The sequence below is a fragment of the Gracilinanus agilis genome, chromosome 1 (assembly GCF_016433145.1).
Source record: "Gracilinanus agilis isolate LMUSP501 chromosome 1, AgileGrace, whole genome shotgun sequence".
In the NCBI taxonomy this organism is placed as follows: Eukaryota; Metazoa; Chordata; class Mammalia; order Didelphimorphia; family Didelphidae; genus Gracilinanus; species Gracilinanus agilis.
In genome coordinates, this window is record NC_058130.1 from 124,291,604 (window position 1) to 124,307,976 (window position 16,373).

Sequence of the window (16,373 nt, forward strand, 5' to 3'; positions counted from 1 at the left end):
GTAACCAGTCATCTTTTTGCTTCAGGGTTGTTGTGAGATTTATAAATGGTTCCCATTTTGGTGCTTCATATGATCCCTGTTCTCATCCAAGTGACTACTCCTCCCACCCAATAGATTATAACTCCTCCATACCCCAGGTTGCCATGTTTTGCCAGTTGCTCTGGCTTTAAAAACAACAACAAAAGGCAGCACTTAGTGGTCTACCTTCTGGCAATGAATCTCTCTAAACATAGCTAGGTTAGTACTCAGGTGATGGAAGTTCAGTCTGTCACCAGGTGCCTTCTTCATGCCTTTCTATTGCTTGAATATGCTGGGATTTATGCTTGCTCCATTGGCAGGGTCATTTCCACACAGTATCACACCAAGGCATTTGCAGAGGGACTAGAGGGAAAGTGTGTATGACTGTTATTATTAGCATCCTTCAAAAGGGGAGGGGGAAGGAGAAATATATATCTGAAGTGCGAAGTATCTTAGAGATGAGAGTCCAGTTCCCTTGTTGAACAGATATACTTAGAGATGCTCCTTTACTTGCTTCTGTTTCTAGGATTTCATGCTCCCACCATGTCATGGCCAGTAGCTGGGACACTTATGATTGAGCCCACAGAGTCAGAAGATAAGGCTGAGTTGGACAGGTTTTGTGATGCCATGATAAGTATCCGACAAGAAATTGCTGACATAGAGGAAGGTCGCATGGACTCAAGGGTTAACCCACTGAAGGTAAGTTTGTATTAGGTCCATCTATTCCGTCTATCACAACACACTCTCAAGGAGGCAGCATGCTATAGTGGATAAAGTAAAGTGGATAAAAATGGACTTGAAGTCAGGATCTGGATTGGGAGCTTGCCTTAGATACTTTTCAAAGGTATTATCATTCATATTTCATAAATGAGGAAACTGAAGACTAGAAAGATGATGCAACTTGTCCAAGGTCATCCAGGTAAAAAAGAATAAAGGAAATCATAGAATCATATATAAAGAGTTGGAAAGGATTTTAGAAATCATCTAGCCCAACTTTCTTTTATCAGATGAGGAAACTTAGGCTTGAAGAGGAAAAGGGATTTGTCTAAATTCATACACGAGCCAGGAATAAAGCAAGAATTCAAATCCCTAGGTCTTCTGCCTTCAGATCCAATGCTCTTCTCCCCATACAGTGAATGCCCTTAGAAATATGGTTATCTTTTCCAAGGCAGAATTTTGCATCCCAATGGAGGACTTATTTCTCTTATCTTTCTGAATACTTATGATGAGATGTAAGGTGATTATTTAAAAAAATAGGAACCAAAGAATTTTGTAGCAATACTGGTTTCTGACACTTTTTAGCGTGAAACAAAAGGGGGGAAAAGGATAATTAGTATTCTGTGGCATATTTATTAGCATCCTTCAGTATAATCAGTATACTCTAGGATGATTTTGAAAAAAACTTGGATAGACTTACATGAACTGATGCGAAATGAAGTAAGCAGAACCAAAACATTATACATAGTAACAGGAATATATCTATTTAAACCCTTACCTTCCATCTTAGAATCGATTCTGTGTATTGGTTCTAAGGCAGAAGAGTGGTCGGGGCTAGGCAATAAGGGATTAGTAGCTTTCCCAGGGTCACACAGATGGGAAGTATCTGAGGTCAGATTTCAACCCTGATCCTCCCATGTTTAGGCCTGACTCTCAATTTATTGAGTTACCTAGTTTCCTCAACAACAATATTTTTTGATTAATAAATGTGAGCAACCTAGTTATTCTCAGCAATACAGTGATCCAAAACAATTCCCAGAGAATTATGAAGAAAAATGCCATCTCCCTTCAAAGAAAGAATTGATGGACTCTGAATGTAGACCAAAACATTATATATTTCACTTTCTTTCTTTTTTTGTTTGTTTGAGATCTCTTCCACAAAATGACTAATATGGAAAAAATGTTTTTTTGCACATGTAAAATCTATACCAATTTGCTTACCATCATAGGGAAGAGAGAGTAAGAATAGAAAGGGAGGGAATTTGTAACTCAAATTTTAAAAAAAGTGAATGTTAAAAAATTGTTTTTACATGTAATTGGGGAAAAATAGAATATCATTATATAAAAAAGGAAATAATTGCTCTTTTTTCTTTCTTCCTTGTGTCCTGGTATCAGATGTCTCCACACTCCTTGACTTGTATTACCTCCTCAAACTGGGATCGGCCTTACTCCAGAGAGGTAGCAGCTTTCCCACTAGTGAGTAATTCTTTTAAAAACTTTTCTCTTTTTTCAATAAATAAAAAATTATTTTTCTTACCCTCTCTCTTCCTATACCATCCCTCCCTCTGAAGAAATAATAAAAATCTATTATAATAGATATGCATATGGTCAAGTAAAACAAATTCTCACACTAGCCATGTTCAAAGATCTACGCCTCATTGAGGATCCTCAGTCAGCCATCTGTCTGTCAAATTTTAATAATCACTTGAAAAAATATTCAGGCTCACAAATAATGAGATGAAAATGAAAATAACTGAGCCTCAACTGATAGCATCAAATCCTCACTATCCATAGCCATATGAAATAATGTTCTAAATCACTAATTGGAGAAATGCTAATCAAAACAGTTCTGAGGTTCTGCCTCACACCCATCACATTGACAGTTGATAAAAAGGGAAAATTGACAAATCTTGGTGGGGCTCTGAGAAACCGGGCACACTAATATATCAATAGTGGGATATGAATTGGTCTAATTCCTCTGGAAAGCAATTTGGAACTATGCTCCTAAAGTCCTTATATATAATGAACAGTTGACCCAGCAATACCGCTACTAAGTCTATATCCCAAAGAGTTAAAAGAGGAAAAGGACCTGCATATGCAAAAATATGTCTAGTAAGTAATTTCTTAGTGTTGAGGATGTGGATAGGAATCAATCTGGAGATATACTACATGTGATCAGTCACTGAAGGGATCTTAGAGATCACAGGATTGTAGACCTAGCAGTGGAAGGAAGTTTGGGGGCTATCTAGTCCAATCCCAACATTTTTAGTTGAGGAAATTGATGCCAAGAGAGAGGAAGGCAGTTGCCCACAGTATTCACATAGGCAGGGAATGACAAAGCCAAGATTCAGACCCACCCAGGTCTTTACACTCCAAATTCAGCTCTCTTTACATTGTATCACACTCTTCTGCTTTTCTAATTTCTTAATTAGAACAACAAATACTTGGATCTAAGGGGAAATATTGACCGTAATAAGTGAGGCTGGTAATGGGATGGACTTTGTTAAGATGTTGGAACTATGCTTTTAGAATGGGCTTGAGCAATGATGGACAGTAGTGGGATGTCAGGAGAAGTAAATGAAACTGGAGGAAAACAATCATAACAAATGCCGAATTGGGCTTTGGCCAAAGCTAGGATCCCTAACTTTTATTTAGTTCTCAGAAAGAAAAATAATTATACTCTCTATGAACAATTATGCAATAAATCCTTCAGAAACTAGTGGCTTTGAGTTTTGTTTAGACTAGAAATTAGGTAAAGCATGAACCTACTAATATTTCCCTGTAGATCCAGAGGCAATTAGGTATCCCAGTGGGCATAGTACCAGGACTAATAAGGAAGACTACTCTTCCCGAGTCCAAATCTGGCCTCAGATACTTAATAGCAGTGCAATCTGGGTAAGTCACTTTACCTTGTTTGCCACAGTTTCCTTAAAACTGTTTGCTTCAGTTTCCTCCTCTGTAAAATGAACTAGAAAAGGAAATGGCAAACCACTGCGTTATCTCTGCTAAGAAAACCCCAAATTGAATCATAGAGACTTGGACACGACTGAACAACAAGAAATCTTGAGCCAAGGTGATGTTTTCTTCTTTGGTGGTCAGAGAAGAGGAGAGGAACAAGGAGGGATCTTTTGAGCCTGATGTGTCACATACCTCATTTGACTTTAGGTTATAAAGACTCCACTGAGTGACACCATCAGACATTTTCTAGTTTATTACTGGGAAGATGGCTCAAGGCAAAGCAATTCTTCTTAGTTATTCCAAATTTACATTTGTCAGGGGGCTCTATGGCTTTCTAGATTTTTCAATATTTTTTAGACTGTTGTCCTTGCAAACAGGTAAGGGTTATGATTAGTTTCATTCTAGTTAGAGGACACGATGAATCATGGCTTTTGTTTGTTTGCTTTAAAGAACACCTACTTTCTGTCTTAGAATCAATACTATGTATTGATTCAAAGGTGGATAATCAGTAAGTGTGAGGCAACGTGGGTTAAGTGACTTGTCCAGGGCCACACAGCTAGGAAGTCTCTGAAGGCAGATTTGAACCCAGGACCTCCCATCTCTAGGCCTGGCTATCAATCCACCAAGTCACCTAGTTGCTCCTCTTCCACTTGTTTTTAATAAAAATTTGATGTTGAACCCTTTGTCAGACCTCATGAGGAGGTGTAGAACGGGGAAGAACTAGATTCAAGTCTTGCCTCTGACATGTGTAAGCCAGGGGAAATCTTCACTTCTCTGTTGTAGAGATGCCAATTTGTTTTAGGAGAAGAGAATTCCCTCATTTAAGAACTCTTTCTGTCAATGAGACCACAGATCCTTCCAACCAGGGCCTAGGAATAGGCTTGGGAGCAGTCACCCACAGTCACCCTGGGCCCAACATGCAGAGTAGCATACCAAGAGGCACTTTAAAAAGTGGACTTTTAAATATTGGAAATATCTGTACTCCATGGGACACAGCTATTGATTTCAAAGCCTTGGCTAGACATTAAATCAGAAACTTATTAATATACTTTCTGGGAAAAAAAGTATGCTGGATTTGGGTTTAAATCCTAGCTATATCATCTGTGTGACTCTGCAAATCATTTAATTTTTCTGGGCCTTAGTTCCTCAGCAGAAAAATAAGGGGGTTGGATTAGCTCACTAAGGTCCTTAGCAGCTTTATAACTTATGATCACATTATAGTAAAATTGGGTTCCACGGGTTCTGTCATTCCTACTATATTTTGGTTGTTCAAGCAGTTATTAAGTCATGATAACAGGTGTTTTTTGGATACCTTTTCCATTTGGTGAGAAACAGAAACTTGCTATTATTTCTTTTTCCATCTTTTACAAATTTACCAAGTCTTCCTAAAAGGTATCTCTCTATCATCCTTTGAATGAAGGTGAGGTACAGTAGAGAGATCACCAGGATTCCAAGGTCATGAGTTTAAAGCTTCCCTCTGACATGGAGAAGGTTAACCTCCTTGGACCTCAATTTCCTGAGGGGGATTGGTCTAGATGGCCCCTGAGATTCCTTTCAATACTAGGATCCTATGAATAAGATTCATTTTAAGTGGATGAATGTCCAGAATGAAAAGTACCCTACGCTGGATGTGTTTTTCTCTTTATTCCTCCTTCCTATTCATTTGATGGAAATAGAATGTGTAGGCTCATCCCCATGGGCAGAGAATAATCTTCAGACAGAACTGGGCTGTGTTTGATTGAAATTTTCCATCGTGTTTCCCAATGAATGTTAGCTGTAGACCAGATGTCTTTTTATTTAACCTGTCTGCCTCAGCATCCTCACTTGCAAAATGGGGACAACATCAACCTTCCAGGCTTGTTGTGAGGATAAAATGAGAATATTCCTAAAGCACGTGTAATCCTTAAAATACTTGATGTTAGCTATTATTATTACTATTACTTTTCTAGTTGTCTTATAGCTTCTTCTCCTCCTCCACATGCTTGAAAAGCCAATCCTGCTGGCTGATTTGTGATTTCTCACACACCTCTCCAAGCCTTTGCACCGGCCATCCCCCACATGTAGAATGCCCCAACGACTCACTTTTAAGGAATCTCTGGTTTCCTTCAAAACTCAAATTCCACTGTCTGCAGGAGACCTCACTTGGTCTTCACTCTGCTAGAACCTTCCACTCTGAAGTTCTCTTTCATCCACTCTGTATTCCCTGTGTACCTGATGACTTACATGTTTTCTCCAATCCCCCTTCCATGATTTGCTTCCCTTTATTGACTTTCTTTGTATGCCCTCTGCTTGGCACAGTGCCTGACTCATAGTAAGTACATAATAAATGCTTGTTGATTGATTGTCCTTTGCAGCCCTTCGTGAAACCAGACAGCAAGTTCTGGCCCACAATTGCCCGGATCGATGACATCTACGGTGACCAGCATCTAGTTTGCACCTGCCCACCAATGGAAGTTTACGAGTCTCCATTTTCTGAACAAAAGAGGGCTTCATCCTAGACCGCCTCCCAAGCTTTCTGGTGACTTGAATCGGTGCCTCTCACAGCAGCATTTGTCTTGCCAGATGTGGTGTTTTGTTTTTTTGTTCATTTTTTTGGTCTCCTTCCCCAGGCTCAAGTAGGGGATTTATATACTGTATATATTTTTTATAATCTCTGTCAAGGTAAATGTAAATACAATCAGGGAAGTGGGTGGAAGCTACTTGTTTAAAAACTGACATGTTTCTGTGCTTCTTCTTTTTGATGTTGAAATTCCCTTGACAGTGTGTGTGTGTGTGTGTGTGTGTGTGTGTGTGTGTGTGTGTGTGTGTGCACGTGAGCATGTATATATAGAGATTTGGTCTGATATGCACTAGGGTCTTTCAGTGTTATAATTTTCCAGGCTTCTTGGTGGCTCTGGGGAAACAGATAGATAAATGTCTGTTCCCAAAAAGGCCTTAGTGGTATGAGGCCACTTGAGAGAAATCCCAGGGCAAATGTTTACATTTTGTATAAAAAGAAGCCATTTGGGGGTTACTAATTTGATTTCTGGTAGTTTTACTCTTATCCATGGTTTGTTTGCCCCTCCTCCCCCCATTAATATTGCAATAAAAAAATCTTCACAGTTTTAAGAGTACCTTTATTTTGGGTGGTTTGGACCCTATCCAGCACTTCTGCTCGTCTTGTGATATTTATGCCATTGGGAGAGGAACCTGGGAGTATTATGAACCATTAACACGTATTTCAGTTAGAGTGGGAATCTGGCTGACAAAAAAACAATCCCTTCAATATCATCTTGGATTCACCTTTAGTAGATGATTTCTTTGCCTTGGTCTCATGCTGGGAAGGTTCCTTCTTATCCTTCACGGCCACACGAATGCATAAGAGTGGTTTGTTGCTGCTCCTAATGAGTATTTGGAGCTGTGCAGTGTGAGTGCCCAACATCCTTTTCCCACACCATCTGTCTAGTTCCAGCTAAAATCCCACCTTCTACGAGAAGCCTTTTCTGACCTGCATTACTGCTGCTCACAATACAAGTGGTGCAGTGTGTGGAGAGAACTCTGGCTCTGGAGTCAGGAAGACTTCTCTACCCGAGTTCAAATCCAGCCTCAGACATTAGCTGTGTGACTCATGGCAAGTCACTTACCCTGTCTGCCTTTTCTGTAAGATGAGCTGGAGCAGGAAATGGTAAACCATTCTATTATTTCCTCTAAGAAACCCCCCAATCCGATCATGGAGAGCAGGGCACAACTGAATGACTAAATACCGATACCTTCTTTCTATTGATTGTCTCCAATTTATCTTGTTTAGTTGTTTGTGTGCCTTTTCCCCATCAGACCGAGCTTCTTGAGAACAGGGCTTGTCTGGCACAGTACAGGCAATTCATAAAATGTCTGTTGAATTGCCAACCATAAGAATGTGAAGATTTTATGCTTTTTTTCATTCATTAACCTGTAGGGTGTGTATAGAGTGCTTTAAAAATTATCTTATTTCAGTTAAGTGAAATAACAGAGAACTCAGATAATTAAGTGTTCCCTTCTCATAATCTTTGGATTTATTTGAACCCAGAAATTCCTGCTAGTAAACTTTCTCGGATGTTACTGGGCAAGAAGGATCTTTGTTCACAGCCCACAATACCCTAAATACAGTCTCATTCCCGGAGCTGGTAGATTACTTAATAAACATTTATTAAGCACCTACTATGTGTCAAGCAAGCACTGGGGATACAAATAGAGGCAAAAGATAGTATTTGCCTTTGAGGAGTTAACAATTTAATTATAATCTACAAAGTAACCTCTATACAGGAACAAGAAGTAGTAGATGGGATAAGAAGAATAGTAGAGGGAAAGCACTGGAATTAAGAGGAGCTGGAGAAAGAAATCCCATAGAAAGTGAGATTTTAGTTGGGAGTTAAAGGAAGTCAGGTAAGTCAGGAGTTGGGATGAAGGAGGGAGAGCATTCCAGGTATGGCAGTCAGCCAGAAGAAGTGCCTGGACCTGAGAGATAAAGTCTTGTTGATGGAACAGCCAGAGCGCCAGCTTCATTGGATTAGCGTATATGCTTGGGAATAAGGTGTAGACCAGAAAGGTAGGAGCGAGAGAGGTTATGAAGGACTTTGAATGCCAAGCAGGGAATTTTGTAGTTGATTCTGGAGGCAAGAGGAAGCCACTGGAATATAGTGAGTTAGGGGGAGTGACATTATTAGCTCTGCACCTTAGGAAAACCACTTCTAGTGGCTGAATGGAAAATAGACTGGAGTGGGGGGTGACTTGAGGCAGGGAGATCCTCCAGGAGGCTACAGAAGTAGTCCAGGTGTGAGGCGAGAGCCTGCCCAGAGTGTTGGGCAAGATATACTGCAAAGGTGAAATTGCCTGGCATTGGCAGCAGCTTGGACATGGGTGGTAAGAGAGAGTCCTAGGTAGCAAGCCTGAGGGCAGGGGAGTAGGAAGGTAGGACCTGGGGAGGGCTTATGGGGAAAAGTTAATTCTGGTTTGGACATAATTGAGTTTAAGGTGTTTCCTGGGCTTTCAGTTCAAGACATCTCAAAGTTAGTTGGGAGATGCGGGATTTGAGGCCTGAGAGATTGGGGCAGGACAAGTAGATATGAGAAACATTAGCATAGAGATGGGAATTCATGGGAGCTGATCACTGGGTGAGGGAGTGTAAAAGAAGAAGAGAAGGCCCAGGACATTGCCCTGGGGGTTACCTCCAGTTGGAGGATATAAACCTAGATGAGGGTTCAGTGAAAGAGGTAGAAAAGTTCTCCACTAGGTAGGAGAACTAGGAGGGATGTTCTGAAACCTTAGGGTGGAGTACTGAGGACAATGCTGTGCTTTCAAAGGCTGCAGAGAGGTCAAGGAGAATTAGGATTGAGAAAAGGCTGTTGGATTTGGCAACAAAGAGATTGTTAGAAACCTGGAAGCCAGATTGTAAGGGTGCTAAGAGAGTGAGACAGGAAGTGGAGGCAGCCATGGGATGATTTAGCTGAGGAGGGCAGAGGCAGTACAGGATAATAGCTAGCAGGGATGGAAGGATTACATGAGTTTTGGGTTTTGTTTTTTTTCAGGAGAGAAGAGACATGGGCATGATAGAAGAAAATGAGCGAGTAGAGAGGGAGAGATTGAAAATAAATGAAGGAATGGGGACAACAGAGGGGGAAATCTGTTAGAGGAGACAAGATGAAATGGGATTCTTTGAACAAGAAGAGGGGTTAGCTTTGGTGAGGAGTAAGGCTCCTTCATCTTGTGAAATAGCAGGGAAGAAGAGCATGGCCCCTGAGAGATAGAAGATGAGGATGTGAGAGGAGGGGTTCATAGTGAATGGCTTCTTTTTATTTTGTTTTGTTAAAATATGATGCAGGGATCTCAGTTGAGAGAGGGGGGAAGAGGAAATCACAAAAGGTTTGAGGAAGGATGGAAAAGTTTGGAAGAATTGCTGTGGAAAAATGAGTTGATAAAAAAGATTGTCTGGCAGAAGGGAGGGCCTAGTTGAGGTTATGCAACAAATCTGTAGTGAACCAGTCATAATTTCAAGATTTTCTCTATCTTCACTTAGTAGCATGAAAGTATGAGTGGTGGAAGCGACCCAAGGCTGAGCTTGGCTAGGCATAATTGGCAATAAAAGGGGACTAAGGATTCAAGAGAGGAGGATAGTGTAGAGTTAAATTGGTTCACCAAGAGGTCAAGAAGGGAAGAAGGAGAAAGAGAATCAAATGCAGGGGAGATGGCCCGAGAGAGAATTGAGGGCTCAGTGGCCTGGAGGTCTCCCTGTGGACCAAGAGTAGCATTTTATAAGGGAAGACAGAGATGAATTCAACAGTTTTCAGGATACTTAAATAGAGAGGTGGCATATTTTGTGGATGAGGCATAAGTGTATGGCCATTCTCTGTGGGTACCTGAGGTAGGATGGAGGAGTAGTTCATGGGTAGCTGAGGAACTGAGTGGTTAGTGTGCTTGAGGGAGGGTCAGTATATATATTGAAGTCCCCTTCTATGAGAGGAGAGAATAATTCAGAGCAAGGTATTGAATCTATCAGAGAAGGAAAGGGAATATTTTAGAGGCTCTGTAAACAACAGCTCTCAGTATTTTGATTAGGTGGTAGATATGACCAACACGACACCATAGACAGAATACTAATGGAAGAAGGAGAATCAGGAAGGGGCAAAGGGTATTCTGTCTCTCTTGTCTTGACTAGTGAGTTGAGGAAAACAAAGCTATTCAAATCATATCAGTAACTGATCATGAGTATTTTTTTATTTTTATTATTTTCTATACTATTTGTGATGGAGAATTAAATTATTCAATTATTCATCTGCTCCTCAAATGATTTTTTCTAGTTATCTAAATGATGCACATTCTTTTTATCACCAAACAGTTGTGTATAGAAGTAAATTTTTTAGTCATCATTATTTTCATTATATGTGCAGTAAAAGACATTGCCTCCACCCATTCTCATGCAATTTCAAAACCATCAGCCAACCCACCGCATCTTCACTCCTAATGCCATCAGAGTTATGATGTCCCAGTATGGCTCCACCCATCGCTTCTGCTACTTTCCCACAAATCATGTTTATCCCCTCCTGAATGTTCTTCTTATGCTTTGTACCTGTAACTGAGGCATTCAAAACTGCTCAGTTGGATTAAAGTCAAGTTACTAAAATCTAATGAAACCTGTAGAAGGCCATGAAATTTTAATCTACATCGTTCTAATAGAATCCATTTTTTTTTAACTTTGCATTTTGGCTTTATTGGGTAAATGAAACAAGTACATGTGGGCACTGGTGGTATCTTCCTTAAGTTCAAGGTACTTTATGGGTCTACATCTACTACTCAAGTCCCACCAATATGTTTATAATTTCTCTATTTAGTCAGAAAATAGTTCAGCAAGAAGAATTGCACTAGAGCATTTCCCCAATCAGTGAAAGGCAAAAGGTTCCCCCAGATATACATACTACCTGAGAAGGAAGTGAACACCAGTGAAGCTCAGGTTAAGTGTATGTGGAATTCAATGCATCCCTCCATTGTTAGAGGACTTCTGATGCCTTCTGGTGACGCTGCCACACCACTCTCATTAGGCTTCTTCTTTCTGGCACGGCTCCCCTCTTGGGCTGGAACCTTCCTGAGTCTGATGATCTGTTGGTCTTAGAGTGATTCAGCCTGCTGGGGTATAAGGGTTAAAGCCTTCTCCCCTAAGGGTAACCTTGCAAAAACTACTAGATGTCCTAGAAGAAAATGAGGTCTTCCCTTTCTCCATTCCTATATTTTGGATTTCAGTTACAGATATCTAAGATTTGGATAATCTGACACACTCTCCAAAATCCCATTTCTCAAATTCTGATCCTCAGGTCTTTGTCTATTTTAATTTAGACACCTTTTGAAATGAATGTGGGTCATCCTGGAAGTATTCAAATTTTCCTCAAGTGTCTCTGCTGCTGAGAACTTGATCCTGATGGCAACTTAATGCTGTTAATGGTGAAAGAGGAATGAGATTCAGATTCTTTCTTTGTGAGGTTGAGGGATTAACAAAGCAGTTACTTAAAACAAGAGTTTGGAGGGCAGCTGGGTGGCTCGGTGGATTGAGAATCAGGCCTAGAGACGGGAGGTCCTGGGTTCAAATCTGGTCTCAGACACTTCCCAGCTGTGTGACCCTGGGCAAGTCACCTGACCCCCATTCCCTAGCCCTTACTGCTCTTCTGCCTTAGAACCAATACATAGTATTGATTCTAAGATAGAAGGTAAGGGTTAAAAAAAAAGGGGGTTGGCACTCTGGGTGGAAAAAATGGAAAACTCACTTGCATTGCTGAAAACACTACATGAGTATCGATATTCCCCAAATAGATTAGCTGGATGTTTTTATTGGTAAGAAGGAACATTTAAAATACATTCCAAAGACAATGAGGAAAATACTTTCCATGGAAGGAGAGACAGTTGGGTTGACTGTTAGAACAGAAACTGGCAAGTAGGCAGCCCACTAAGAAGATGGTATGCGGTGGCTGGCCACGGGAATGGATTGCTACTGATGCTCTTTGCTGTTTTGTCTCAGCTAAGCTTTCCTCATTGTCCCTTATTTAGAAAAGAGCTTATTTGTAGGATCTGAGTTTTTTAAAGCACGGGATTTTTGTTTGGAGAGAAAAGGTTAAAAAAAAGACAATTTCATGATAAAGAATTTACAGATTGTACTTAAGGGAGTCCACAACTTTGTGTTATTTTCAAGAAATCAGCTATTTAAGGGCCAATGCCACATCAGTTCCAGGCTTAATACAGTGGAAAGGGATCAAAACAAAAACACACTCACACAATTAGAATCTTTCAGTCAAGCTATTTTTATGAGAAAGTTGGTCAAGTCACAACCTTCATTCTACTTGGGATTGTAATGCAAGGATGCAACAGAGACTTTTGCTCTTGCAAGAGTCAACTGTAAACAGCCCTGGCAGTTAAGTCTTAGAATATTCACAGAAAGTTAGTTGGAGTCTGAGGCTTGAAGAGAGCTGATGCTCCAACTGAGGCTCTGCTTTTGGTTTTCGGCTTTGCCTTGGCCTGTGCTTTTGTTTCTGGACAATTTGAACCTAGCTGTTTTCTCTGGACCTCTCCCTGACCTCTCCATATTATAGCCCTGTTATCTTTCCTGAATTTCCCTTTGGGCTCTGGGAGGAAGGGTGGCTTTTGGTTTTGGTGATTAGACTTTGTGGGCTTTAATTTTCCTGTAGGCAAGTAGGACATCCTTAAAATCAAACTATCCCTTATTTTATTGTTCTAGTAAAAACTTTACTTTAAGGCAGCCAAATCTTCCCGACTGGGAGAGCAGGCTCTCTCTCAGTCTATCCCTCTCCTGTGACCCTTCCCCCACCTTCAGCTTTCTCCCTAGAGGCTGTTACAAAACCCTAAACCCCTCTCTCCTTCTGATTAATGCTGATATTAATAAATCCCCTTTGTTACCTACTCAAACCCTCTGGTGAATCATTGTGTCGAAAACTAAGGCAAGGGCTGAAGAGGGAAGGAATCATTTTCTTTTATTTCTTGAGGGTACTGTGGGCATCCATCTTGGCAGGAAGTCTTACCGGAGACTTCCTCCTGCCATCAGTTTCACTGACAGGGAGGAGCCCTTCGACTCCTCCCTCAAGGGACTTGAGAAACTAACAAGAGAAACCCTCAAGGCAGACTTAAACATTTCTGACTGGCCCAACTCCTTTGTGTCTAGAGAGATACCTTTCCTGTTTTGAAGGGTTCAGCCTATCTCCCCAGTATCCTCTGTCTCTAGCCTCAGTGTCAAGCCTGTTCCAGATACCCTCCTGTATACTCCCATTCATTCCCTCATCATCCAATATACCACCTCATTCTTTCCTTCCCTACATTCAGCCATCCCCTTTCATTCCTCCTCCTAATGCCTACCTCACCTTTATCCCTCCTTTTAACCAAAGATTAAGATTACCCACTTCTTGATAACATTTAATTGGCGAGCAAAGTTAGTGAACTGCCTAAAATCTTCTGTTACAACCAAAATGAAGTTAGCTAGCATAACATTCATCCTATCTAGCATCTCTATGATTTCATGGTCTCTTATGCAAGGTGTTATGGATTTTTGGTTTAGACAGGTCCCCAATTTCGTGCAACAAGTACTGGACATCTATGATTATTATAAATGGTGTGCTCTGACCCTTGCTGAATGTATTTGTTTCATCCCAACTGCCACAGCCATAATCCTAACAATCTGGCAATTCCTAGTGGTCTCGAAAAATGTTTTCTCTCACCTGTGGCAATATTTAAACTCAATTACAACAACAAAGAAAGATCCTGATTCTGGGGAACTAGTCGATAACATCAAACTACAATCCCAAGTATTGAAACAAATAAGGGAAGGAAAGGAATTGGACAAGCACACAATTCTCCAGCTAGAGATTGTGGAGTCCAAATGCCTAGGGAATAATACCACCAATAATAAATCAAAGGACAATAACAACCAACCATCCACAAATTCTATAGTTTCTCTTTTACCAATCATAGATAGGGCAATCGTGCAGCCAGGTGAAGGGGTAGTGCATGTGAAAACTTATAAAGCATTCAACCCAAGTGACATGGAGGTGCTTAAGAGATATTTTCCAAAATTTTTTGAAAAATCATTCAAAAGCATTAAAGAATTAAAAAGGGAGTTTACACTATTCAAACCCAGTTTCAATGATGTGGAATTTCTTTTAGTTGTTTTTTGTTTTTTAAACCCTTAATTTCTGTGTATTAGCTGCTTGGTGGAAGAGTGGTAAGGGTGGGCAATGGGGGTCAAGTGACTTGCCCAGGGTCACACAGCTGGAAAGTGTCTGAGACTGGATTTGAACCTAGGACCTCCCGTCTCTAGGCCTGACTCTCAATCCACTGAGCTACCCAGCTGCCCCCTTATGTGGAATTTCTTTTAGGGGAATTTTACTCTTCCTTAGAAAAGGAAAAATTCCTAAACAAAACGAGGACAAACCCAAATTTAACAGCCTGTTCATTAGTACACCAGGACTTAAGATTTTACCCATGCCAACCTTAGGTACCTTATCCAATGTAGAACTGATTTATTAGAGGCAACAAGAATCCATGCAAAAGGCCAAATTCATGGCAAAAATATGAGAAATTAAAACAGGGAGAAGAGGAACATCCTAGTAGTTTCCTTGATAGAGTAATAGAGGCAGCAGAGACAATCCTAGGATTATGTGATACACATGCTCAGGAAACCATAGATCATATCCATAGGCAATTTGTAAAGGGAACATCAATCCTAATACAAAATTATTTTAGGCAAAACTGTCCACAGTGGGAATCACTGCCACTGCAGGATGTAAGACAGCATGCTTCCTACATCCATGACTCAAAGCAGAAGGTAGCAAGGATAGCAAGACAGACTGACTCAGAGAAGGACAAACTAATAGCAGACTTGAAAAAACAGTTGAAACAAATAAAATGAGAAAAAGAAATAGAGGAGGTAAAATTTTTTGCCCTTCAAACTAGTAGGAGCCATAATCAATACAGGCAACTTATAATTAACACCTAAAGACCAAAATCATCTTCCCTTCATTGCTACCTTTGTGGGAAAATAGGTCATATTATCCATCCAATTTAGGTAACAAATTGACTTTACCAAAAATGATAATTATAATCAAGGAGACAGAGGAACAAGAAGGACCTATTACAACACAAAATGTTCCAAAAACAATAATGATACAAAGAAAAGTGAGGAAAGCAAGCATGATGTTCCATGCTGTAGCTATGCATGCAAGAAATTTTGCCAATCCCCATCCCTAGAAGACATGGAGAGATACATACAGATGGGAATGAAGCCAAAGTCATTATGAATTGAGATTCCTAATTTAAAAAGATCTAATCATTATAATTTCAGTGTGAGAATGTGTAGTCTGAGTGGGGAAAATAAAATTGAAAAACTGGGCAAAACAGAACAGATGTCTCAAGCAAGCTGTATAGAATATAAAAATATGTCTGTGGCAAATAATCAACAATGGGAGGAAATAATGCAGATGCGCAGAGAAATATATGGCAATAGTGAGGGTGACTACAGAAGAAATCACCTTTCTCATTCCATCATAGAAACATTGGATGAGAAGCATAAGGACCATATAAGCTTTTGCATCCTTGCGTTACAGGATAAATCTTATTTTTCCAAGCAAAAGGCTGGTTTCAGTGGGCAAAAGGAGATAATTCTAGGAGCACACCATAGACCATGTAAACATCCTACTGTGGACAACTAAATATGATAAAGTTTGACAAGGAGATCACATTAATTGAAAGCTACCTGCCTAACCTCAGCCTGTGAAAGACAAACACCAAGATACCAAAGCTATGTCTGATCATTTGTGGTGTGCTGGATGGCAGAATGCTGCTTCGTAGGTTTTTAAAGTTTCTCTAGGAGTATAGCAGTTATTTAGCTTTGGGACTATTAATCTACTTCATTTTTCTACTCCAAATTGAGAAAATAAGGTAGAGATCTGGTAGAAATAAAACATCTTAAATTTATAAATCTCTTCTAAAATCTTAATAAAGAAATGTGTGGTAGGGATAGGAGATGGTGATTGCACCAGACAACTTTGTAAATCTCTCGGTGACACAGAGTAAATTAGAAGGGGTTCAGTGATAGGTCTCTTCAGGAGGAAGAGGGGCTAGATTTTTATGCTTGGCTTCAGCAAGTGGAAGTAGGAACTATGGTTGGAAGTTTTGGA

At 40.2% G+C, this 16,373-nt stretch overlaps 1 protein-coding gene across 1 annotated transcript in view; it reads left to right on the top strand.

Moving 5' to 3' along the window:
• Nucleotides 1–6,410, top strand: part of GLDC (glycine decarboxylase) — a 129,523-nt gene extending 123,113 nt beyond the window's left edge. The window contains exons 21-23 of the mRNA XM_044677229.1: nt 545–717; nt 2,131–2,211; nt 6,048–6,410. Of these exons, the coding sequence (XP_044533164.1) occupies nt 545–717; nt 2,131–2,211; nt 6,048–6,191 (398 nt within the window). The 3' untranslated portion in view covers nt 6,192–6,410. The remainder of the gene's footprint in view (nt 1–544; nt 718–2,130; nt 2,212–6,047) is intronic.
• Nucleotides 6,411–16,373: the final 9,963 nt, after the last annotated feature.